This window comes from Strix aluco, chromosome 1 (genome assembly GCF_031877795.1).
Source record: "Strix aluco isolate bStrAlu1 chromosome 1, bStrAlu1.hap1, whole genome shotgun sequence".
Lineage (NCBI taxonomy): Eukaryota > Metazoa > Chordata > Aves > Strigiformes > Strigidae > Strix > Strix aluco.
The window spans coordinates 129,691,720-129,715,349 of record NC_133931.1 but is presented as its reverse complement, the minus strand read 5'-3'; the positions used below and the strand labels follow the sequence as shown (position 1 = coordinate 129,715,349).

Here is a 23,630-nt window from a genome sequence, read left to right as displayed (position 1 = left end):
AAGTAATGTGGCCAGTTTACAGTTAAACCTCATTTATCTCTTGGGTGTCATTGCATTGTCATTGCATACAATACTTTTAGAATTTCTTTGGCATGTCTGTGGAGTTGCACCAGTAAAAATTTTTTCATAGAGACTTGATTAGGAAGTGTTTATATCTCAGTTTTTACTGAGTAACACAGACATGAAACACAGTGTCTATAAAATAAAGTACTCAACCTTTCAGACACTGATATCCAGTTCAGATACATAGAATATTCAGTGAAGGTGAAACTCAGCATGAAGCACCAACATGAGCTGAGTATATTCCTTCAGTCAAGAGCAGAGAGCCTAAAGTTGGTGAGTGGTGAAATCTAATTTGTTCAGCTAATATAAACATGAGAGCCTTTCAGCCAGATTAGTGGTGCAAGTCCTTCTAAACTATAAACAGATGGTAACTTCTTCAGGATTTGTGAGGTTTTACATTGTAACCTTATGTCATGATCTATAATTTTATTTCTGTATTATCACAGAATCACAGAATGGTTGAGGTTGGAAGGCAGCTACGGAGGTCATCTGGTCCAACCCCCCTGCTCAAGCAGGGACACCTAGAACTGGTTGCCCAGGGCCATGTCCAGATGACTTTTGAGTATTTCCAAGGTGGGAGGCTCCACAATCTCTTTGTGGAGTGCCAGTGCTTGGTCACCCTCACATTAAAGAAGTATTTTGTGATGTTCAGAGGGAGCCACCTGTGCTTCCATTTGTGCCCATTGCCTGTTGTCTTGTCACTGAGTGACACTGAAAAGGGCCTGGCTACATCTTCTTTGCACCCTCCCTTAAAGTATTTATATATATGTTAAGAAGATTGCCCCCTGAGCTTTCTCTTCTGTAGACTAAACAGTCCCAGCTCCCTCAGCCTTTCCTCATATGTCAGATGCTCCAGTCCCTTAATCAACTTCATGGCCCTTTGGTGGCATCTCACCAGTATGACCATGTCTCTCTTGTACTGGGGAACTCTGAATCGGACTCAGTACTCCAGGTATGGTCTCACCAGTGCTGAGTTGGGTAAGGATCACCTCCTTGGACCTGCTGGCAACGCTGTTCCTCACACAGCCCAGGATTTATATGCATCTTTGTGTCAGACTGCCATATAAAAAGGTAGATAGATTTATCCTGCGAAAATAGTCACAATACAGACTCATAGCTAATATCCATTTAATTGTGCAGCTGCACATTTTGTACCTCAGGAACTAAGGTACATGCTTATTGACTCAGTAAGAGTTTTAGCATGAGTGTAGTAATATGGTGCCTCCAACTCATCTTCATATCTGTAGGCTAAGGGCATTTTGGTCCTACATTAGACATGAAGGGAGTTTTCCTCCATTCAGTGGGCACCATTTCAGAGGCAGTGGATAATAGTCTAGCTCCAAGGCCTGGAGAAGGAGTGATCAAACAAGACTGACACCTGCCAATTCCCTGTAATATTTCCCTCTTCCCCTCTCCCTAAAAAATCAAAGAAGCAACAACCAACAAAAATAGGAAATTATGGGGACACAGTAACATGAGACTTGAACAAATAGGGAAATAAAATGTCTTAAGTGCACTGTAAGTCTTTTCATCCCATCTTCTTCTCTACTCAAGTGTGTGTTTTGTAGTAGCATTGGTGTTGGAGCCCTCAGAGCATGAATTTTGTAGCAAGCAAAGTCAGGGAGGGTTGAAAGGATCAAGGAACCACACCAAAGGCAACTGTATCCCCATGGATAGCCCCTACCTCCATTGGAATATCCCACTTTCCTGAGACACACGTACACACAGATTTTAGGAGTTCTTTGAAGTCAGAGAACTGACTCACATCACAGGAGACAAACCCAGCTCCATGCCTTTCCCGAGGGAAAAAGAAGGAATTCTACAAAATCAGACTCTCAGAGTTTAACCAGTCTTACACAGATTATCATCACAGAGAGGAGAACATATCCCCAAGTAAGGACTTCTGGATTGAGCTTGTATAAATAAACCTCAGGGAGTGAGTGGGTGAGTGAATTAAGTGAAAAATACCAAGAACAAAGGTGAAATTTTACATTTCTATGGCTGCTGTGTATGCTCCCAGTTCAGTGGTACTGGGAGAACTGATGTCCACCTTTAAGAATAGAATTAAAAAAACAATCAATTTGAGGTGAAAGTTTTTATGTGTACTGGACTTGCCGTGTTGGCAAGCCATTACTAAAGAGTAACTAGTGCCAAAAAGTGAGACGAGATCTTCATACGACTGCTGATTAAGTGGATCTACTTCCCCAATCATCCATCCAATATTCCAATCCAACCTCCAGCCAAAATTCGTGAGGCAAATTTCATTACATTAGTGGTGCCTAGCCTGGAGTTGGCATTCTGCTGTAGTCATGATGGTGGGATGGATAGGAGGCTGAAAGATGAATTAATAACACTTCATTATGATGAAATATCAAAGTATGTTGGAAGGTCACCTTGTGTTGTGTAATTATATATTCAAAAGAATTTAAATTCTTGCTTCAGCCCTTAGTGAATCTGAGACAGCAGCAACGATGGGAAAAACCTCCCTTAAAAATCCCAAGAATCATACTTGTTTTGGCATGACACTGCCTAAGGTGATTTGTGAACAAGGCTGACTTCGCCAAGCTTTCGCATTAACGCAAGGTTCAGCGTACATTTTAAAACATTAAATCAGCTTTCCATTTGCATGGATAGGATTATTTGATTGTGTAGATTTTGTTCATTTAAAGGCCCCCGATATTCTAATGCTGGAGCCAGAATTAAATACTCAGAGTAACTGTATGTTAATGATTTTAAGCAGTCATTCAAAACAATGTCTAAGGTTGTCATATTGTCTGACTTTGGAAGATAGGCAGTGTGTCTGCTGCCACAAACAATACTAGGATTGTAGCCTACTGACCATTTTGAAAATGAGGCTCAGAGCTTACAGCAGAAGTAAATGCTCCTGTCTGAGTGAAGTTAAGCTTTGGGTTTTTTGTAGAAATCAGAATTGCTGGATACCTTAAAGCTTAAAAAAATACAGAAACCTCTGTGTATGAGTTGAAATGGTCTTGTCAAAGAGGTTGCAATTAGTAAATATCATGTATATCTGGGAAGCAGCACATACCATTATTTATGATTTATTCAGAATCAAAATAAATAAAGCCCTTTATGGACAAGTAACAGGCTACTGCATTTTACCCCATCAGTTTCAGTCTGATGTCGTATAGTTTCAAATTGGACTTGATGAAGTTGTTCTCACAATGTCCCTGTCAAAGCAGTTAGCAGTGTAAGTTGGTATGACATGACCTGAATGGCAGCAAACATGAAGGAGACAAAATGCATGTTTAGTTCATCAAAGATGGTCAGCATCTCTTCCAGTTATTGCTCTGCTCTTTTTCTTGGTGGCACAGATTTCTGCAGAGATTATTATGTCTAACTGAGAAATGTCACAGTGCTTTGGATCTACTTACTGTATTTGGTGTGGACTCTCAAGATAGGCAGTGACATGGAACTCTATTGTCTATGTGAGAATGTCAAGTTGTAAAGCACCATTTTTCAGAATTAACTCATGGTTAGCAAAAGGAGATCCAGATCCTCCACCTGCTTCTGCATATGGGCAATGGGAGGGGAAGGAATATAGCTGAGTACTCTTTGTTCTCCCAGTATAGATGGGAGAGGTCTTCTCCTATGAAGAGCAACAGTGAAATGATGTCTTTGGCTATCACTGCTGTTCTGTATCAGGCAGAAGAAAAGGAGTATGCAGAGAGAGGCATGAGAACTGACATTTCTCCATAACCAAAGGCTGACAGTGAAAACATGAGAATATGCACGGTTTGTCAAGTCACCAGGTCTTAGTTGAACAGTTTTGGAAACCATAACTGTAAGCTTACAGCATGCCCTGTACTCCAAGAGCTGTGCTCCAGAAGAGAGGGACAGCCTGGCTATCAGTTGACCCCGTTTGCAGTGTGTCTGAATTACATTTCTTGAAGTAATCTATCACTTGTTGAACTAAAATGGTACGCAACATCTGGGGCCTGATCTTCACAGATGCCCTCATTCTTGGTTGGATCCTTAATCATCTGTCAGTAATCTGTTGGAATGTCTTGGGACTTTAAACAGAAAATTGCACTGTTGATCACACCTTACTAATTCAACACAAAGATGGCAATACAGCCATATAGTAATACAAATCTGAATTTCATATTTTACTTAAGCACTATGGGTGGATAGTATTTTATAAATGATGAGTGGAAATATTTCAAATTGCACTTTGGAAGGAAAAGGTGTGTACCACCACTCTCTGAAAGTATTTTTAGTCACTGTTTTTTCTGAAACCCTTTGGAGATTCAGCATATTAATTTGTTTCTTTCCTGAACATATCTTTATTTATGCAGCAGAAGTATTCCTCTCCTTCAAGGTAAATTCTGTACCGTTTCACACCCCATTCTTTACAGACCTTCATAAATCCATTGTCATTTATTTGACCACTTAAACCTAGGAGCACGTTTCCAATATACAATATACAAGAAATTTACTTTTGAATTTATATCCATAAAAATTAATCTTTTATTTTGTGATATTTTAATGAATTGCATGACATTCACTCTGGTTTTGTCTCTCTAAACAGCTATTTAAGTATGTTCTTTATAGTGAAAACTTAATTGGTTAATGATATAATTCATAGGATAGTATTAGTTGAGAGGAAGTTATTTCATTGATGTTAAAGGATGCAATTAAATTTTCAAAAGTAGCGTATTTAAAAATATGTCTTATCTATCTCCTTTTTAATCAGTTTTAGTAGAAACTTGAAAGGTACACTCACAGACTGGATAAAACATGGAGGCAGAAGAAGTGAGGTCTCAAAAAAACCCCCACGTTTTCACCCTACGTTGGCAGCTGTCAATGACAAATATAAATTCGCATTAATTAAAGCAAGTCACGTGCTAAAAATATTTCTTTATTCTTTCAGACCACTCTTCCGTGGAAATTCAGATGTTGATCAGCTAGGAAAAATCTTTGAGTAAGTAATAACTAGTTGCTTTATGTCAATATCTGTTTAACACTGAAACACTGTGAGGTTTCTTTGCCATGTTTTTATGCAATAATGTGACTAGAACAAAGTATTCCTAGAACATATTTCCTATTGCTACCGTATGCAACATGATATTTCCGTGTATTCTGTGTCAGAGTGGGAGGAGGAAGCAACATGGAATATAGTTCTGCAGAACTAACAGCCATCATCAGGAAGTTATGAGAGACTTCTGTTTCGGGCTTTTTAAATCTCTTAAACATATTGTGCATGTACTATTTATGCATATTTCTAAACAGATCCAAGAGATTCTCTTCATGTAAACAAATGCAGAGGTTTTATTTTTAAGTAATTTCTTTGTGTATTTCAGAAAACAACATTAGAATACTTTAAAATTGTTACTCTGTGCTGAAGAAAATATTTTAGCTTTTAAAATGTACTGTGTAGCCTGTTAAAATGTTTAACAGTCTGTATTTTGGTCAGGAAGGTAACAGAACAGAAGGAGTATCAGCATTTTAACATGTGCTTTGTTGGAGATGAACTAATATGCTTTTAGAAGTTTGTGGTTTTCTTCTTCAGATATATCAAATACATTGAGAAGGTGGGAAGGCTCTAAACTCTCTGAGGTAGAATAATTCTCTTCCAAAATATGTTCTTAGTTAAAAAACAAAAAATCAAGTTATTGATATTACCATATGATAATTAAGTAGGATTATATAATTTTTTCTTGTGAAAGCTCTTCAGAGCAAGGAATGTTTCTGAATTCATAAGAACCATGTAAATTTAAGATCTGATAAAGGTATCATGTAGTTAGGAAATCAAAGCTGCATGGGGCTGGTCCCACTCCAGAGAATGAATGCTCTGCACTTTGCCTTTGCACTTCTGTCTTCCCTTTTCATATGGAGGGGATGCAGGGATCCAGGGAACTAGACAAAATAAGAAACAAATAGCATGGTGGGGGGGGAAGGCTGAAATACTATTTTCTTGAATATTTTCCAAAGAGAAGATAGTAAAATTTCTAAGGAGAAGAACTTAAACAGAACAAATAATTAATTTCTCTGTTTAACCATTTTCATTTTTCCAGTTCTCAAATCATAACAGATCTGTTTCTAAGTATTTTCATTATTTAATACGAGGTTCCTAAATTGCAGGTCTTGATTTCACACAGTTGACTTCCCTTTCCTGCATACCATACCAGTGTATGTGACTCACTTGCGTGGTTAATTTGTCATGCGCTGAATAGCTCTTCCTGCCCAATCCAGAAAAATCAGTCCTTAAAGTTTACTTTTTCTTCTTCTGCCAAAGCTACTCCTTTAGTCCTACAATATTCTGCTTTATTAAATGAAGACAGTTTTGATACATACAACATGTTTTATAATTTAAAAAGACAGCTGTGATTTTTTTAAAGATTTTGATTCATTTATGACATTTAAGGGGAAAAAATCAGAATTAACTGGGCTAGGATTAAATGCATAGCTGCTAGTGGCAGCCTCCAACGGGGATCTTTGCATCCCTAGGGGCTGAGATTACCTGTGCAGAAAAGAATTCATCAAGAAGAGAAAATGCTGTGCTAATTTTAGAAGAAATTCCTTATTACGTATCTACGTAAAGTTTAGTTTTGCTTCTTCTGTGCAGTTCTCCTTAAATAGTTCAAAAGTTTCTTTCTTGGGTTCTGGGGGGGTTATACTAAATAGTGTTTATTTTGTGTTTTCACAGCTGGAGAACCCCCTACAGTCAGGCATAGCTCCTCTTGTAGGAGGACTGTTTCTTTTTACAGTAGTGACTCATTCTGTAGACTAATTTGGACAGAAAATAGTTTGGGGATTTTCATGCAATCTGGACTGATGCATTCTTTCAGATAATGGGGCTGTGGTCTACCTTTGCTTTACATGTGCGTTCTGATTTGCGTCAGGTAAAATTCCACCGTGTTTGAGGGTAAATCCCTCAGAGGTGGCCCAAAACATATTTCCTGCTTTTCCAGGACACCATCAATGTGTGGGATATTCTTGTAGATTTCAGGCTAAACGTTGCAATGGTTTGAGCAGACTTGTCTCCCTTTGTGATCAATGGGAGTGGAAAGTACTCAGCATTTCTCAAGAACAGGCCTGAACCTTTGGCAGGAGGTGAAACTCAACTGAGATACTCCCAAACTTAGTCACTGAAATGGTAGTGCTACCAGAATGGAGTGAGGGCATCTACTCAGACATTCATTATTAAGCGTTTTGAGTACTACATGAGTGTGTAACTAAAAAAGTCTGTCCTTTCCACTCTTGGTCTTGTCCACCCTACCTGTCTGACAGGGTGCCTCCTTGTTTCTTTTTGTTAGCTTTGCCTCTGCCTGTGCTTATTCTGCCCTGTTCATGCTCTCTCATGCAAGCATTAAAAAAACTGGGACTAACCAAACACATTTGAATGGCAGGTTAAACTTCATTGTTATTTAAAATGTTTAACTCCCCTATCTTCCCACAGTGCTATTTTTATTATATTTAGTATGGGTCCAGATCCTCAGACAGCTAATCACATGGCTTTAATCACCATGGCCAAGGTAGTTGCCCCATACCTCCACCATATGTGTGGTGATAAAAGTAAAATTCAATTTTTCATACAGAATTAACTTAGCATTTTCCAAGAGTTGTGATATCTTCAGATATGTAGTAAAATTAAATTGTCCTGATATTTTAATTGCTTTGCTCTTGTAGCCATGCTGTTGTTTTGAGGACATCTTCATTTTCTGAGGTATTTTAGGTGAGCCAGATTACAGTCTGAAATCCATGTAGGTAGATGTGGAATAATTTCACTGAGTTCACTATGATAACCTATGGTTTACATCAAAGTGTTTGGCCCATGGCCTCACCCAGTCTTACAACCAGCCTCAGTAAGAAGAAAGGTCAATGCTGCTCCCTAGTGGCATTGGGCTTAGTGCAGACCCAAGTACTCAGTGACGTTTTTTCATGTTCTTTCTTGTCTCACCCTGTCAGCGTTTCCATTAAAAATCTCTATGTTACAAGCTGTAAAAATTGCTTTTCCCTGAAACCTGACAAGTAATGTATGGTCCTTTCCAGAATTTCCATCAGAAACTGGCATTTCAACCCCACAAATACTAGCATCAGACTAAAACACAAAATGTATGAGACATGATCCATCATTGGAGATTTACCTACCATTTCATTTATTTGGGTTTTAAACCTTAGCATGATTATTTAATAAATATAAATATCTTCTAGAATTTAAAGAATAAAGAAATAGATTATATAAAGAAATTTAAATATTCTGTTAAAGAGTAAAGAGAAACTAAAATACAATTGAAAGTAAAAACACAAAGACACTCAAGTCCTATGCCACTTCTGAATTGAGACTTTAAAACCTGTATTGTGAAGCAAATAAATTGTTTAAATTTGGGCAACAATTACTGCACATAGCTTTGAAGCATTATGAAACATCCCTTTTATTGCCTTACCCTCATCTTGACCCACAGTCCCTATTCTTGTGAATAAAGATCCTTGCATGCAATTCCCCTTTGAAACTTACTGCTTTTAATCATCCTGGAGTGACATATGTTGCACCATCCAGTCAAGAGTGGAGCAACTTTCTTCCAAAGCACTCAGCCCTTTTTCAACAAAAAGACTCAGAAAATTGAGACCTAGGCCAGAAAATTGTGCTGGCCACAGAATGATTTCTACCAAGCATACTGAGGACCTACACTCATCAGCCTCTATTCACAGAGATCAGTGCACTACTGTACAATTGATCTCATTTAAACAAAAAGACTTATAACTGCCACTCAATATAATCAATATAAACGGGAGACTGCATAAATGTTCAGACCTAATGTTACGTTTTCCTTTCACAGTGTAATTGGACTCCCAGAAGAAGAGGACTGGCCTAATGATGTTGCCCTTCCAAGAAATGCTTTCACTTCCAGACCTGCACAACCTGTTGAAAAATTTGTACCAGATATTGATGAACCAGGCAAAGACTTGCTTCTTGTGAGTTTCTATTTGCTGTTTTCCAAGCCACATGACTGATAGTTCCCACTGTGCATGCAACATGCCGAGAAACATTTATGTTTCCATTTAATAGTTATTAAAGAAAAGCTCAAAATTAGGTAGACAAATTCATGTAAATCTGTGAAACATCAGCACAAAGACACCACCTTTGGCCCTAGAGGTGTCAGAGCTCAGAACAGTTAGAGACTAGGAAACTGTCAGTACCCATCTGACCTATCTTAGACTTTACACTTAGATCCTCATTACTGTCCACTGTTGTGCCCCTGATTCAGCCATTCTTAAAGTATAAGCCTGACATGAGTACAAAAACTGATCTACCATTTTTCATGGTATAGTGGACCCAGCATAAAGCAGAAAATAGGCTGTAGAGGCAGATTACATCTACATGACTTCTACTGAATGCTGAAAATTTGAGATTTGGAATTCACTGATTGTTGCCTCTTACAAATGGCAAGACTGAACGGAAGCAAACAAACTGTGCTGGTACAACTGGTAACACTGAATTCAATTATGTTATTTCCATCATTTTTATAGATATGTTATAAACCCCAGCCCTGAAGTTCAGTCTTGGAATGGAATATAGGGAATGGCCTCACCTTAGTTTGCTTTTTGCCATGCTTGTTGAAAACTAGCTAAACTTATTCTCTGGAAGCATTTAAAAGATCTTTGTTCACATGGCCTCAGTAGAGTGGGCTCAGTGCAACTCTTGAAAGACTTGCTGCATCCCTTCAGGAACTGCTATCTCTGGCCAACATTATCTCTACAGAACAGCAGATCGTCCTCCACTGCACTTATCACCGCAGCTCCCAGCTACAGTAAGCTGGACTACATCTGGACACTTGAAATGACAGAGGAGAAAAACACATCTGCTGTGCTCACAGGCAGCCTGGAAATGAAAGCTAGACGTGGAACAAGAATTAGATTCTGAGAACAACAAGGAATAAAATATGGCAGAGAGCTTAGTGAGTGTGAGGCATGATGGGAGAAAGGAAGAATACAAATATCTATGCCTAGAAGGTGAGGTGGGAAGGGAAGCTGTTCCTGTTAGGCAAAGAGATGAGAACTGGGAGCCACGGATGAAAGGGGAGAGTGGGACTGGAAGTGACTGAATTGAATTTCAGATGTTAAATGATAGAAATTATGATACAAGAAAAGAAAGCAGAAGGGGGAAGTGGTTAGATAAGGATGGTAGAAAGAATACTATTTGGAGGTGAATGAAGGAAAAGAGAAGAAGAAGGTATAAAATGCAAGGCTATGGGAGACATTTCAGTGCTGGCTGGACAAACGCTGGGATAAGGGTCTGGAAAGAAGGCAAGCAAAGTACAACTAGGAAGAAGAGGGAGAAACTGAGCACAAAATATTAGTATACAAAGGCTATAAAGTCAAAGACCCAACACCTACAGAAATGCTGAGCCTAGGAATGAACATATACCTTATGATGCCATCCCATGTTTGTATAGCCACAAAAGAATAGTGCATTGAATGCTGAGGGGATTCAGAACTTGTTCATGAATAGTTGCTCCCTGCAGTCTTCTGAGACATATGTCCTGTGCATGTGAATTCAAGAAAACCTGAATTCTGGGATTACCTAAACTATGAATACTTGAGTTTTCTAACTTGTTATTTTCTATTAGCTTTGGGGATGCCATATTCATATACTATGACCCCACTGTTTGTTTTAATAGGGATGGTCATCATATCATGCAGCACCTACTGAGACCCTGTTGTGTCTCATACTGATCGTAAATTGAAGGTGGCATGCATTAATGTATGTATGCAATGTTAGCACTGTTAACTGTACACTTTAGTTAAAGCCAACTTTCGTTTCTTACAGAAATGCTTAGCGTTCAATCCAGCCAAGAGAATATCTGCCTATGTTGCCCTCTCTCACCCATATTTCCATGATCTGGAGAAGTGCAAGGAGAATCTGGACTCTCACATGTCATCCAGCCAAACCTCCAGTCAGGTGAATGCATCATAATACTGACTGAAGATGAACCATAAATGAACAAGACGTGTAGCTGACAAGGCCACTGTTCCGTACAAACCACATAGCTGTTCTAGTGAAGATCATTATTTGGAGGTTTTATGCACTTATCTTTTCTTTTGGGATTGCGATGCGTTTTTCCAAGGAAATCAATCTAGTTTACTTTCATCAGAGCAACGCAAGGGCCAGGGCTTTGATCTGCTCCCATTGCAGCTTTATGTTTGTTTTGGTTTTGTTTTGTTTATCATCTACCTGGGAAAACTCCAGACGAAGAGAAGCTGCTGACTGGTTTTGCTGCCATTTTATCCTTTTAATATTGAATGCTGCCAGTGTGGAGTAGGATGATCGAGTCTCTGCCAGAACATGATGCAATCTTTCTCTCTAGCTGCTGAAGCATGATTTGGTACTTTTTTTATTATTATTATTATTATGTGATCTCTTACAGTGATATTTAAAGAATGGCATTGAAATATCAGATCTCTGCAACCTGCAGTTAACTGATCCATGCATTAATACATCCAGCTACTGTTCATTCATAGCATATGTGCAGGTGCTTCCCCACTTGAAAACTTGGATGGATTATTTTATCATTTCACTGCTCTATAAAAATAATAGTTATAATGGTGATCATAATAAATGTCTCAACTTTTAGTTTTTTTCATACACAAAGTTCTTATCTAGCTACATTTGTGTGCATGTTGCAAAAAAACAAGGGTTTTAAAAAACTTCTAGAGCCCTGTTTTTAAAGACTTTCGGTTTCCAAATGGTCAGTTTGTGTTCAAATCCAGGCACAGTCTAGACCATCATCTAACCCATCATTCCCCACTGGAAACAGCTGCAAGCACATTTTCTTTATCTCATTCCAAATTTTCTAATATGCAGCTCAAAGACATGAGCAGAGCCAATGAAAATCAATACCGATTTTTGTCTTCAACGTGTTCTGATTATCAGTCAAAAAGAAAAATAGAAAAGATATTTCCAGGTCAGAAGCAGAGAATTCAATAGCTGTAATAAGCACAGATATATATTTGTGCTAAATTGTGTGCTGTATACTGCGCTGCCTTACCTACAACACCCCCCATGCATCACAAGTGCATGAAAATTACTGTCTCAAAGTCCCTCAGATGTCATTTATTAAACAGACTTGTTTTCTATGCAGAAATGCATGAGCTTCTCTCCTAAACCACCATGTGGGTATACTGGCACATGCTTCTCCACTAGAGTTAATGTGCCATTATTGAATGTCAAAATAACTAAGCAATTCACATGCCTTTATAGCACAGTTATTTTAAATATTACATTAAATTTTTATATTTAGTATTTTTACCTTAACTAAAATATATTTTCAGTATTTTAAAAAGAAGCTTTTATTTTTTTAATACTGTACTGGGAAAAAAGAAATATTTTAAATCCATAAAAGCTGTTCCCTAGCATGACTTTAGTGCATTTACCTGGATATGACTTGGGGGAAAATATTGGTCCAACAAGTTAGCCCTTACCATAAAACCATAAATATACACTATTGCAGTATAACTGATGATAAGTGAGGCAGCTAGCTTTGCTTACTCCTGCAATAGTCCCTTAGGCTTCTCTCTTCCTCATCTCTATTTCATCTTGACTAGTTAGTGAGCCAGCATTATATCCTCATTCACAGCATGCTTGGCAGAAGCAGGTCCTTAGCAGTGAGTTGAGCAATGTAATTTTCCCAGCTGTGGCACGGGAACTTGTAGCCATCTTCCTGGCAGGTTTTCAGACCTGTGGTAGACTGGCTGTTGTGGCGAACTTCACTGGTAGCTCTGTTTCAGGTATCTGCACTGTCTGGGACATCTGCACCGTCTGGGACATTGCTAGGATAGTGAGTGGATCTTAGCTGTCTCTTGGATAAAGTTTTTTGTTACTGTTAGACACGTAAATATGCAATGTATGATTAAATTAGGTCTGTTTTAAATAAGCCAGATTTTAAAAAGATCACTTGCATGCATGCATGCAGTGGCATGTGCTTTTCTTCATGCCCAGAATGATGCCTATGCAAAACCTACCAGCACGAACAGGCAAGTTGCAAATTAGGCCTGGCAAGAGCATGCACAAGGCGTCTGCCCACAGAGATACTACAGATGCATAACACAAGCATTTTGGAAGCTCTGTGAGCGGCAAGCTGAAGGCCAGGGAGCGGTCATGGCAGCTAACCCTCTAATCTTGGCCTTGCCTTTGTCTTTCTCTCTGTTCCTACATCCAAGGGGAAATTGTGAACCCACTGCACTGGTGTTGTCCCAGCCCTATTCCTCTCTGGGGCAATGGACCCGAGTGTGAATAGGTTTTAACATTCATAGAAAAGGATATGCCTGAATGAAATTTTTTGCTAATCATTTTTAAACACTAATTAGAACAACAAACAGCACAAATTCAGGAGAATCTTGCAACAGTAACAAATAGAAAAGTTTTCTACGCAGTTTAGCACTTTTAAAAACATTCCACATTTTACCTAGTGCCGAGCCAGCATACATACTTTTATCAGGGCATTCAGCTGGTGTGGCTTTCCAGCAGCTGTCAGGGAAAGCTCCCAGAGCTCTCCAACAACTAACAGGGTGAAAATGCAGGGGATGAGAGGGTATTTTCAAATTAGGCTCAAAACTCTCAGATTGAGATGCGCATCTGTTCCATGTTAGAAGAGCTTCTTGTATTAAGCTTAGCGAAGCAAAGGGTAGAAGAGAATAGGATTGCTGAATGTAAGTCCATTACTAAGGTAAAACAAAAAGGAGGGAAGAGAACACTTTAAGCCAAAGGTTAGTATTGGCTCAAAAACTAATGAGAATATGGAAATCACAAGGAAGTTAACCACTGGAGCAGTATTTCCCAATCAGTAGTATCAAAAGAAGAGCTCAGAGAGCAGCAGAGAAAAGCGGGGGCTGGCTTATGGAATCAGAAGCAGAGCTTCTGCAACATCATGCTGTATGTTGTCTAATATAGGATCAGGTTATGAATGGAGTTATTCAGGAGAACAGCTTGAGAAGGGTTGCATTAATGGTCGTGTTCTGGAACATCCTTCCAGTGGGAATGGCAGGAACAAAAAGAGAAATCTAAGTTCTGTCTTGGCAGGGTTAGGGAAAAGGTTTATCTAATGGGGTCCTTGTGGTAGCAGGGGCCTAGATTCAAAGGACCAGTGGCTTTTCAAATGACCTCCTTTTCAAAATCTCTTTAGGAAGAAATTCCATTTGACATGCCATAGGCTTACTCTTATTCCAGTCTTCCCGGCCAAACCGTGGGGCTTCACTTACACTTTAAACTGAGGAAGCCTGTTCTCTGGCTGGGCAGAGTGCTGGCACTGGCTAAAATCATGCCAGGAATCATGCTCATAATTAGACAGTACAGACAACTGTGGGACTGTGCTCAAGACCATGCCCTTGCTCTTTTTATTTTACTGGTATAGCTCTAGTATTTGAGTACGTTTACTCATTACTGCCATATGTGTAGGATGTAGGAATTGTGTATGTGAAAAAGAAAGTGCTCCTTGACACGGATGTTCTAGACTGTGATGCAAACTCTTCATACACCCTTTAAATAAGAATTCAGAGTGCAATTCCTCTTAGAAATAACTGTGCCTATACGTGTTCTATAGGAGCAGTTCAACAGCAGCTAAAAACCGTTGAAGAGCAAAAAACATATTGAAAATAAGTATAGATGTTTAGCTCCTAGAGCACCCACAACCAAGCACTGTGCTCTTCTCAGCAGAGAACAGGGTGTTCTAAGTAATGAAAGGAGCAATTTCTATCTCCCACCAACCTTTTTTAAAATCACTACTACCTAGTTCTGCAGGAAAAATAGACCCAATAGCCAAGGAAAAAAATCACCAAAGCCAGCTAGTGAAGTGCTAATTGCTGAACCATAGCAATCAATACATCTGAAGCAGCCCTTTTCTCTCTTCACCCTGTCTTCATGCTCACTAGCTCTCCGGTTCTTTTCCTTCAGCTCCCTTATGGAAACAGGTTTCAGTGACACTCACAGGTGCTATTTCCAACAAGATTCTTCCAAATTTTCAAGAGCTACACAGTGTGAGTGTCCCCTTCATCCCTAATACCCAGTGTTGCTTCTAAAATCCAGCAGCCCAGAACCAATGATTGAAAAAAAATCTCTTTGTGCACCTCCTTGCTTACTCTTAGTTTTGCAGACACCTATGTTGCGTTCTGTTTGACAAGTAAAATTCTAAAAATAGGGTTTGTGCATATTTCTGTGTAGGCTGTGCCCACACTCCAGGTTTTTTTCAGCCTATTAGTCCATAATGATAAATGTTAGAGTACCTTTCTCTGTTGTTTCTGTCCTAAAACACACCAAAAAGTAAGGACGTCATGTTTGCAAAATATTGAAATTTGGTGCTATGTGTACAGAGCCTTTTACCTTAAAGGAATCGGTAAGTTGTAGCATTTGAGCATCTTCTGCATGGGGGATGGTATCCAGCATCATAACTCTTACGTGGTTTTTATACTCGATGGTTGTTCTGGTGAATAACAAGAAAATACTGTGCTGTGCTACTTTTCACAGGTTCACTCGCTGTCTTTGAGAAGCATGTTTTATTATACATATAATTCTCTCTGCTGTTAGGTATTAGGCCAACTTTATTATGGAAAATAAAGAGAAAACATGCTGTTTTGGTCTTTTACCCAACAAAATCAGAGCACTTATCTGACTCAGTTGTCAAATATGTATATGAATCATAAACCACAGAGTTTGGTTTAAAATGCCACATAAATTAATTATGTTCCATGTATAAGACACAGCTGAATAATGAGGAAGTTTATTCTAAGAACTCTTTTATAGAACCACTTTGCTACTATTTTTCTTATACAGTAGTTTCAGGAACAGACTGATTTTTATATACAATGTGAATTAGAAGATACTAGGCTATTAGAGTGATTTTGTTGTGTTATGCTTGAAGCTTGAATTGATCACAAGCTTAGGAATCTAACATTTATTTTATTGCTACAAAACTGCTTCTAAATGTCAAGTTCTTTTTTGATCTTAACAGGATTTCACACTTCTCTTAATGTATAAATGATTTTCTTGAAATTAGTGTATTAGAAAAAACATTTTTCCAAACTGCAGTTGTGTAGGAAAATTTAAGAAATATATTTTTAATTTCACAGAGAATAATAACATGTTATATACTGAATCTTCAGTAACTGACTGTTAATAAGCTATCACTTTTACTTCTTTTTGATTAGTAAGTATTGGAGTATACAGATTACTTTCCATGAAGAAAAAATTCAGAAACAATCTCTGGAAAAGTAAATGGGATTTTATATATTTAACCTTCCAAGTTTCATTTTCATATCCATTTTTTTTGTGCAAGTACTGTTCAGGTGTGCAAAAACATGACTACAATTTTAACAGTCTAACAGGCTGTACAGCTCAAACAGGAGTTTTACTTGTGAGGTATTTATTTTATCTCTTTGCTTTGCAAATAGTTAGATAATGGCTGTAATATAATTCTAGTTTCTGGATCAGACTCTGTAACCATCAAATCCCAGTAATTTATGTAAAAAAATAAGAAGCTTTCTTATCAATTTAAATTAACTAGGCCACTAAAAGAAGAAAGATGTGGACATACAAACTGACATACTTTTGCCAAGTGTTATTTCTTCCCTTTGGTTTGAAGCTTAGCAAGTATTGCATGCTAATATGCAATATATAAACAATATAAGAACCATAAAGAACACTTAGGAGTAGTGTGCACAGATAATACAAAAAATGTCTTATTAGGTTCTTGCAGAAACCATCTTTTAGCTGTAACACTCAAAATTTTGAAACTGATATATTTTTCCATTAAAAAATATTCCTGAAGAATTATGTATGTTTTTAGTTCAGACAGTGATAGGCTCCCAATCAGAACTGAATCAAATAAGAACTCATTCTCAAAAATGATTCTGCAAGGCCAAGTAGATACCATCAGTTCTTTATGTGTTCAGTAGAAGCTGAAATTAGCCAGCACCATGTTTAGATGAGCCTTTTGCTTTCTGGGCAGAAAAGCCCAAGGTTGCTGTGAGCAAAGTTAGTGGAACATTTGCTTTGACTTAAATAAAGTCCTTTGAGAGCTTCTGCAATATTCAAAATTTCCAGCTTTCACTGAAAGACTGTGCGAAACAGCTAAGATAAACCAAAACTCCCTAACCATATGGCATTTTTTCCTTCGGATTAAATGTTTTATCTGTGTTAGAATCATCCAGCCCAATGTCAGTGAGACTTTTGCATGGCTAGAGAAAGTAAGAAGAGATTCTGCTATGGATATTTTGATACTGGGTGATTGTGCTAGAGTAGATTTTCTGTTTCCAAAAAAAGATCAGACAAAAGATACTGCCTTCTTTAAAAAAAAAAAACAAAAAACAAAACAAAACAAAAAAAAAAACAAACAACTGACACATAGTAAAGATTAAAGAGGAGATTTTAAGGAACTATTGGGAAAATATTGTTGGGATAAGTGAAAAGGAACATATTTATATTGTGAAAAATGTAAATACAAACCATGTGTATTAAATATGCATTGAAACTGATACTTTTTCACTGACCTTGCAAAGTTGGTAGGGTTTTAGGAAAGAAAAGCATCCAAGTATGAACTTATTCTGACTACCATTTTAATGTTCATTTGTACTAAAGCAACCTATACTATTTGACCAAAAGGAGAAGGGAAAATCAGTAATGTTTAACTTGTGATTTACTTTGGTGATGTCTACATGGATATGCTGTAAAGCTCTCAAGCTTGCTGTCCATTTTTGAGCGAGCTAAATTTGTATCCACAGTGTTTAGCTTTCTGCACCTTAAACTCATCCACATGCCAGAAATAAACACATTTTCTAGTGTTTACATGGATACTTGCTCCCATTGACATGCTCATGTTAAACCCAGCCAAAGAGCATTGTCTCTGACACTGAATGGAAAAGGAATTTTCACAGGCTACCAGCTTCCTTCATGCAATTAGTCCTAAAGAGTTTGTAATTAACATTCTACAATATGCAGCCTTTCCTCTTATTCCATGTTTCATACATATGTCATGTTATGCAGATCCTCAGACTTTTTTTTTAAGAAAAAAAAACAGTTCTTGAATGTTAGGATCAATTTTGAGTAGCTAGATAAGGAAGGAAAATTGTGAAGTGCTGCAAAGATAGGAAAAGTGGGCAGAGATTAGGAGAGTTCAGGACAATTTCAGGAAGTGAATTTGGGTATGTGGAAAAGTTACGTATAAGCATAGGGCAAAGACTTTTTTTCCACATTTTGTTTTCTCCTATCATTCACTTTGATAAGCATAAGATGATAAAGCAAGACTCTTACACAGGATTTTGGTTCCAGATACTTATTATGCCAACTCAAGTCATGAGTTCCAGTGCAGTTTTTCAACATAGCAACAGCTCTATTTTTTAAATCAGATTTTGCAGAAGCTAGAGGTTTTTCTGTGTAGATATAAAAAAAAAGAGTCTTATGAGGCAGCTTGAGAGCAGATTAAGCTGGCCACACAGATAACTGCCTGTAGTTCAGCTGCAGACACTGCTCGTGACTCTGCTGCATTAGAGATGTACATTCTCCATGAGCAGTGTCCATTATCATGTACTATTGCTGCACACTGCGAGCTGACTCCTGCTGCAAATTGAAAATCCTTTGACAATCTAAAATGGCATGTTTTTGAGCACTTGGATTTTGATAAGATTATCCGCATGCAAGTTCTTCTGGATCAGTCCAGGTGGTTCACCATCTCACAGGAGCCAGCCTGTCCAACACCCAGTGTAAGTAATACTGCAGAATCATCTGCCATGGCAAAAAAAAGTCTTTTTGTAGGTTGTACAGACGGAACGGAACTTTTTGAGCTGTGCCAACCTGAGAGCTACCGTAAACAATTGTTATGCCACCTTCAAAAATACAGAATGTAAGGCCTGTGTAGCATTTTGTTTTCTTTAGTCCATGTGTGTGGGTAGCTGGGTAAGTGTTGGCACAGAGCAGATAATTTTGGTCCTTACATGAAGCATGAGCAACTAGGCTTGCACAGAGACAGATTTCACCATTCCAGGGAGGGGAAACCTCTATTTCTACACAGTAGTTCTCTGGCATTTTTAAAATACATATAGTGGTAGATCACCCGGCCACTCAAGCTGTCCTTTCCTTATCCCAGATCATTCTACTGTGACAACTGTGAAAGAAACCCTGGGGAGCCTACTCCTCAACATTTCAGCACCCCGTTTCCTCTCACTGCAGTGACACTTAGTTACCTGTCACTTGTATCTGACCCTCCTGATACTTCCATGGCCACTTAAGAAGCTGTGAGCTAAATTACGACCTTGCAATTCTGCAGCCCCCCAGTCTGCAGGCAGCCAGTGATTTGTACTATAGCTTTTTCTTGTGTCTTATTATGAACTGGGAAATACTACAGTAGAATATGACAAAGTGTGTGTTACTTTCACACTCTTTGGTTGAAGTAAAGAATACATTAGATTGAACATAATGTGTTTGATCAGTCAAAACAATTTTTGATTCAAAAGATTATTTACTAACTATAGAAGATCCCCAGACAACTGTCTGTGATGTACGTGTTTACAAGAGCAGCCAATGGTGATTCTGCTATACAGAAGTTTTTAACAGATACGAACAAGACTAGCAATGCCAGCCTCCTACTGCTTACCCTCCTTCCCTTCTCCGAGATCACTATCCCCAGGGAGAGGCAGAGAAACTATGAAACAGTTCTTCCTTACATGAAGGTCCCCAGTTGTCAAGATAATTTGGGTGCATGTAGGCAATCCCTTTGCTTGTTGCTATGGCAGTTCTGAGTAGAGACCCCTGCCACAACTACTAGGCACAAACAGACCTTAACCTCCAATATATCCTCCTGAGGAAAAGCCCTCCCAGGATCTAGAGGGGACAGTATGCTTACTGTTTCTATGACAGTTGACTTTTTTGCATTTTAAGCAGCAGTGTTGTAAGAACTCCCCTAAGAAACCTCTCTCACTTCACAAAAAGGATGACTCTGAATTCTGGACGTGCTGTGGGAAAAGACATAGTGTTTTATTCCCAGTGGATGATGATGTATCTCAAACAATCACCCTTCATCAGTGATAGAAAAAAAAAAAAACTGGGTTCAAAATATAGCCTGGGTCTGCAGAGTGGTAGTTAAATAAGAAGTGCTTCTCAATCTTTTTTCAGCAAGACCCAAAATCCATCACGATTTCTTGCAGGGACTTTGTCTTGGAGTCCCTTTTAGCAAAGGTGGCTGTAACCACAGGTTGCAACTACAACAGGTACATCAGAAATTGGATGCTAGCAAGAAGTTTGTGGATGCAAGGCTCTACAAGGTGGCTCATGTAAGTTCCGTGGGGATGTGCTCATATGAAAGTATTGGTTGCCATGCACATTTTGAACTGAAGTTACCTATCATAACATGATAGGACTGAGCAGTGTCATGAGATTAGAGGCTGAAGGGACTGCAAAGATTGACCCGTCTTTTCCTTTTTCTCTCTAGATGTCTAGCAACCCAGTGTTTTTCCAGCTTTGTTTTTATTTGTTTTCTTTTACCTCCACCACCACCATTCTCCTTCCTATTGTGCCTAATAACTTGTATAGAAAAGCATTACTCTAGTTTACCAGCTTAAAAGCAGAGCAGGCCAGTACTGTCTAAAAATGGTGATCGCTCTCTGATGGTCACTATTAAGTGAATCATTTGTCTCTATTTAGATTCCAACAAATAGAATTCAATATCCATGACATCTTCCTTGCATTCAGCACTGTTAAATAACCTTGCTGTCATTCTCTGCAGTGTTCAAAATCTCTTTTCCTGGAGACTGAACTCCTCTCCTACAACCGGCTTAGAGTCACAGCAATGTGGGCAAAAGAAGTTTATGTCATGGAGGTGCTTTTTGGTAAGGAATGAGAGCTGGTTCCAATTGAAAGAAGGCCTGAAAGAGTCTCAAGGACTCTTAGCCAGACACCTTTCACAGGCAAGGCAGTCACTTCTGTTAAAGCAAAGACCACATTTTTAAATACTTAAGATAGAGAAAATATGAAGATGTTATTTATTTTTCTGATAGAATCTGTTTTCTACACAAAGCTGTGTGATTTTGGCACTGAAACCAAGCCCACAGGCACCCATTTATTCTCTCCTTTCAGTCTGCAATTTCTTTGTAAATTCTTTTCAGGTATTCAGATTAATGTATTTATGGTCCATTTAATTCCAATTCATTTAAGTGGTCTGTATCTGCCATTGAATCTTATATGGGTTTTATTTTTAATGTAATATTTAGTTGCATTACTTTGAAGAGCTTTAAAAGTATAATATCTTTGAATGCTCTAGTTAAAGAAAAATTATACCCTCAGAATTATGTCTTAGAAGTTGAACTGTATACTTTAGAAATGTTATATTATAACTCCTGAAAGCATCACAGGCTGCTTTTGTCTGTATGTCCGTCTTCTACTTTCTGTGTAACAGTGTGCATTTGTATTCCTCACTAGCTTGATACTCTTCAGTCTGAAGGCCCAAGTATGCAAATACATGAATACTGTACCTTACCTGAGCAGTCCCACAGAGCTGTGAGGGGTTGCTCATGTGAGTATAGTCGCTCACAAAAAGTATTTGCAGAAGGCGGCTTTCCTTTAGTAATTGACTGTAGTTGTGAGGACACATGGTTAATAACAGCACCAAGACACCAGTAAATGGGGTCAGTGTTTATTGAAGATGTGGATGCATTTATCTGCAAGATATTTGACAATAACCTAAATTATTGCTATTATAATTCAGTATATTTCTTATGAAAACACACTAGTCCTGTGAAAGGGTAGTTGCCAAAAAATGTGTCAAGTCTTGCCGCTTTATTGTTTACTTGCATTTAGTATATACTTTGGTTGTTGAAGTGATGCTAGTTTCACAGAGAGGCAGAAAGATAGATCAGTCAAAAAAAATTATAAATAAGCTTCATACTGTACATTGAGTTTTGCAACTAGAGTAGTATGTGTGTTCAGATGTAGTATTTTTATGCTTTAGGGTATTTTTTTTGGTTTAATATGTAAAGGAATAAGCAGCTTACTCTGAAATGCTATTGTAGAGCTAATTTTACACATAGTGGGGAAATGTTGTCTGAAAAATTAAAATTAGAAAACATTACATAGGCTGCCTTTGGCTTTATTTTGTTTGTAGCAGGTCCAGCAGGTATCTGTTGATTCCAGATGCTTAAGCCAGGGGCCAAGTTTGTGTGGCATCTTGTAACTGGAGAAAGTTTTTGCAGTGATAAAGTTGCCCGTCTGGGCTTTAAGTAAGATTGTTGGCTAAACAAAAGCATAAAGGCAGCATATTTAGTTGGGGGGGGGGGGGGGGGGGGGGTTTGTGCATGGACAATTGCATGAAATAGGATTGGGGTTTCAAAGTATTTTAAATCATTTAGCACAATTTACTCTTGTTGTAACTCCACTCACTACAGTTAAATTAAACCAAGAATTTGACCTTGTAAGTCTACAAATTTCAGTGTTGGGCAGCTCAGGTCTACATAAAGATACTTAAGCTTAGTAAATCAGCAAGAATACTATATAAATGGTAATGTGTGATAAAAATCTTAACTCTAGTAACATTATTTCTCTCAAAATTTCTGTTCATTACTTTTTTATACAAAAGTGCACTTAGTAGCATTGGGATATATGGAGAAAAGCATGATGCTGTTACAGAAACGTATCAGATACGATTCAGTTCTTCCTGCTCCAGACACTCCATGTGTGCCTACCTTACACATTACAAAACCCACTGAAGTTAACAGAAGATGTGTATAAAGTTAAGCCTGTTTGTAACTCTCACAGGATACTGGTTTCAGAATCTGCAAGATAAATTATGCTCTCAAAAGGCATTATTAAAACTTGTGTTTTCAGGTTTGCAGAATACTGTGAACAGTGAGGACAGCTTCTGAGACACATCCAGAGTAACTTTATTAATTGATACTACATCAGACCAACAGCCATTACCAAATCAAAATCTGTCTCAGTACCTTTCCTTCTCAGTCTGATTTTACAATAAATAACATGAAAAACATTCAGAAAGTTAAAACAGCCTCTAATGCTGTTTGATTTCTTTTTTCTCTTTTTTTCCCCTTTTTTGTAAGAAAATATAAATTGCTCTGGAGGTGTCTAGGATTTAATACTTCAAGGAAAACATGCAAAGCAGTTTCGAATTTTTTTTTCCATTCACCTTAGGGCATATACTCGGCTGGTGAAAATCAGCATAGTCCTGTTGACTCCTACAGCATTATATCAGCTTATACCAGTGAAACAGCTGGCATGTCGACTTTTAGCATTTGAAGACACTTTACCTATATATGAAGTAGGATTTTCTTTTGCAAGGTGGAAAGTTACCTACGGTGCAAACTGTACTACCTAGACTACCATCGATGCCTATTCACAGGACGTGATTTCACTGTATCACTTCATACTTGAAATTCATGATGTTCTTTTAATCAGGGTACAAACATGAAAAGGTGCGTGTGTTACTGTTTCTTTTACAGGTGCATAATTTTTTTTATTCTGTGTGCTTAAGATATTCAGTGTTCTTTACATTCTTCGCATTCAGCATTAAAATCACCTATGTGTGAAACACAGTATCACCTACAGAGGTACAGAA

At 38.1% G+C, this 23,630-nt stretch overlaps 1 protein-coding gene across 1 annotated transcript in view; it reads left to right on the top strand.

Moving 5' to 3' along the window:
* The window catches only part of CDK6 (cyclin dependent kinase 6), a 141,509-nt gene extending 119,376 nt beyond the window's left edge, over nt 1-22,133 (top strand). Inside the window, exons 6-8 of the mRNA XM_074835630.1 lie at nt 4,955-5,005; nt 8,865-9,000; nt 10,856-22,133. Coding sequence (XP_074691731.1) covers nt 4,955-5,005; nt 8,865-9,000; nt 10,856-11,002 — 334 coding nt within the window. The 3' untranslated portion in view covers nt 11,003-22,133. The remainder of the gene's footprint in view (nt 1-4,954; nt 5,006-8,864; nt 9,001-10,855) is intronic.
* Nucleotides 22,134-23,630: the final 1,497 nt, after the last annotated feature.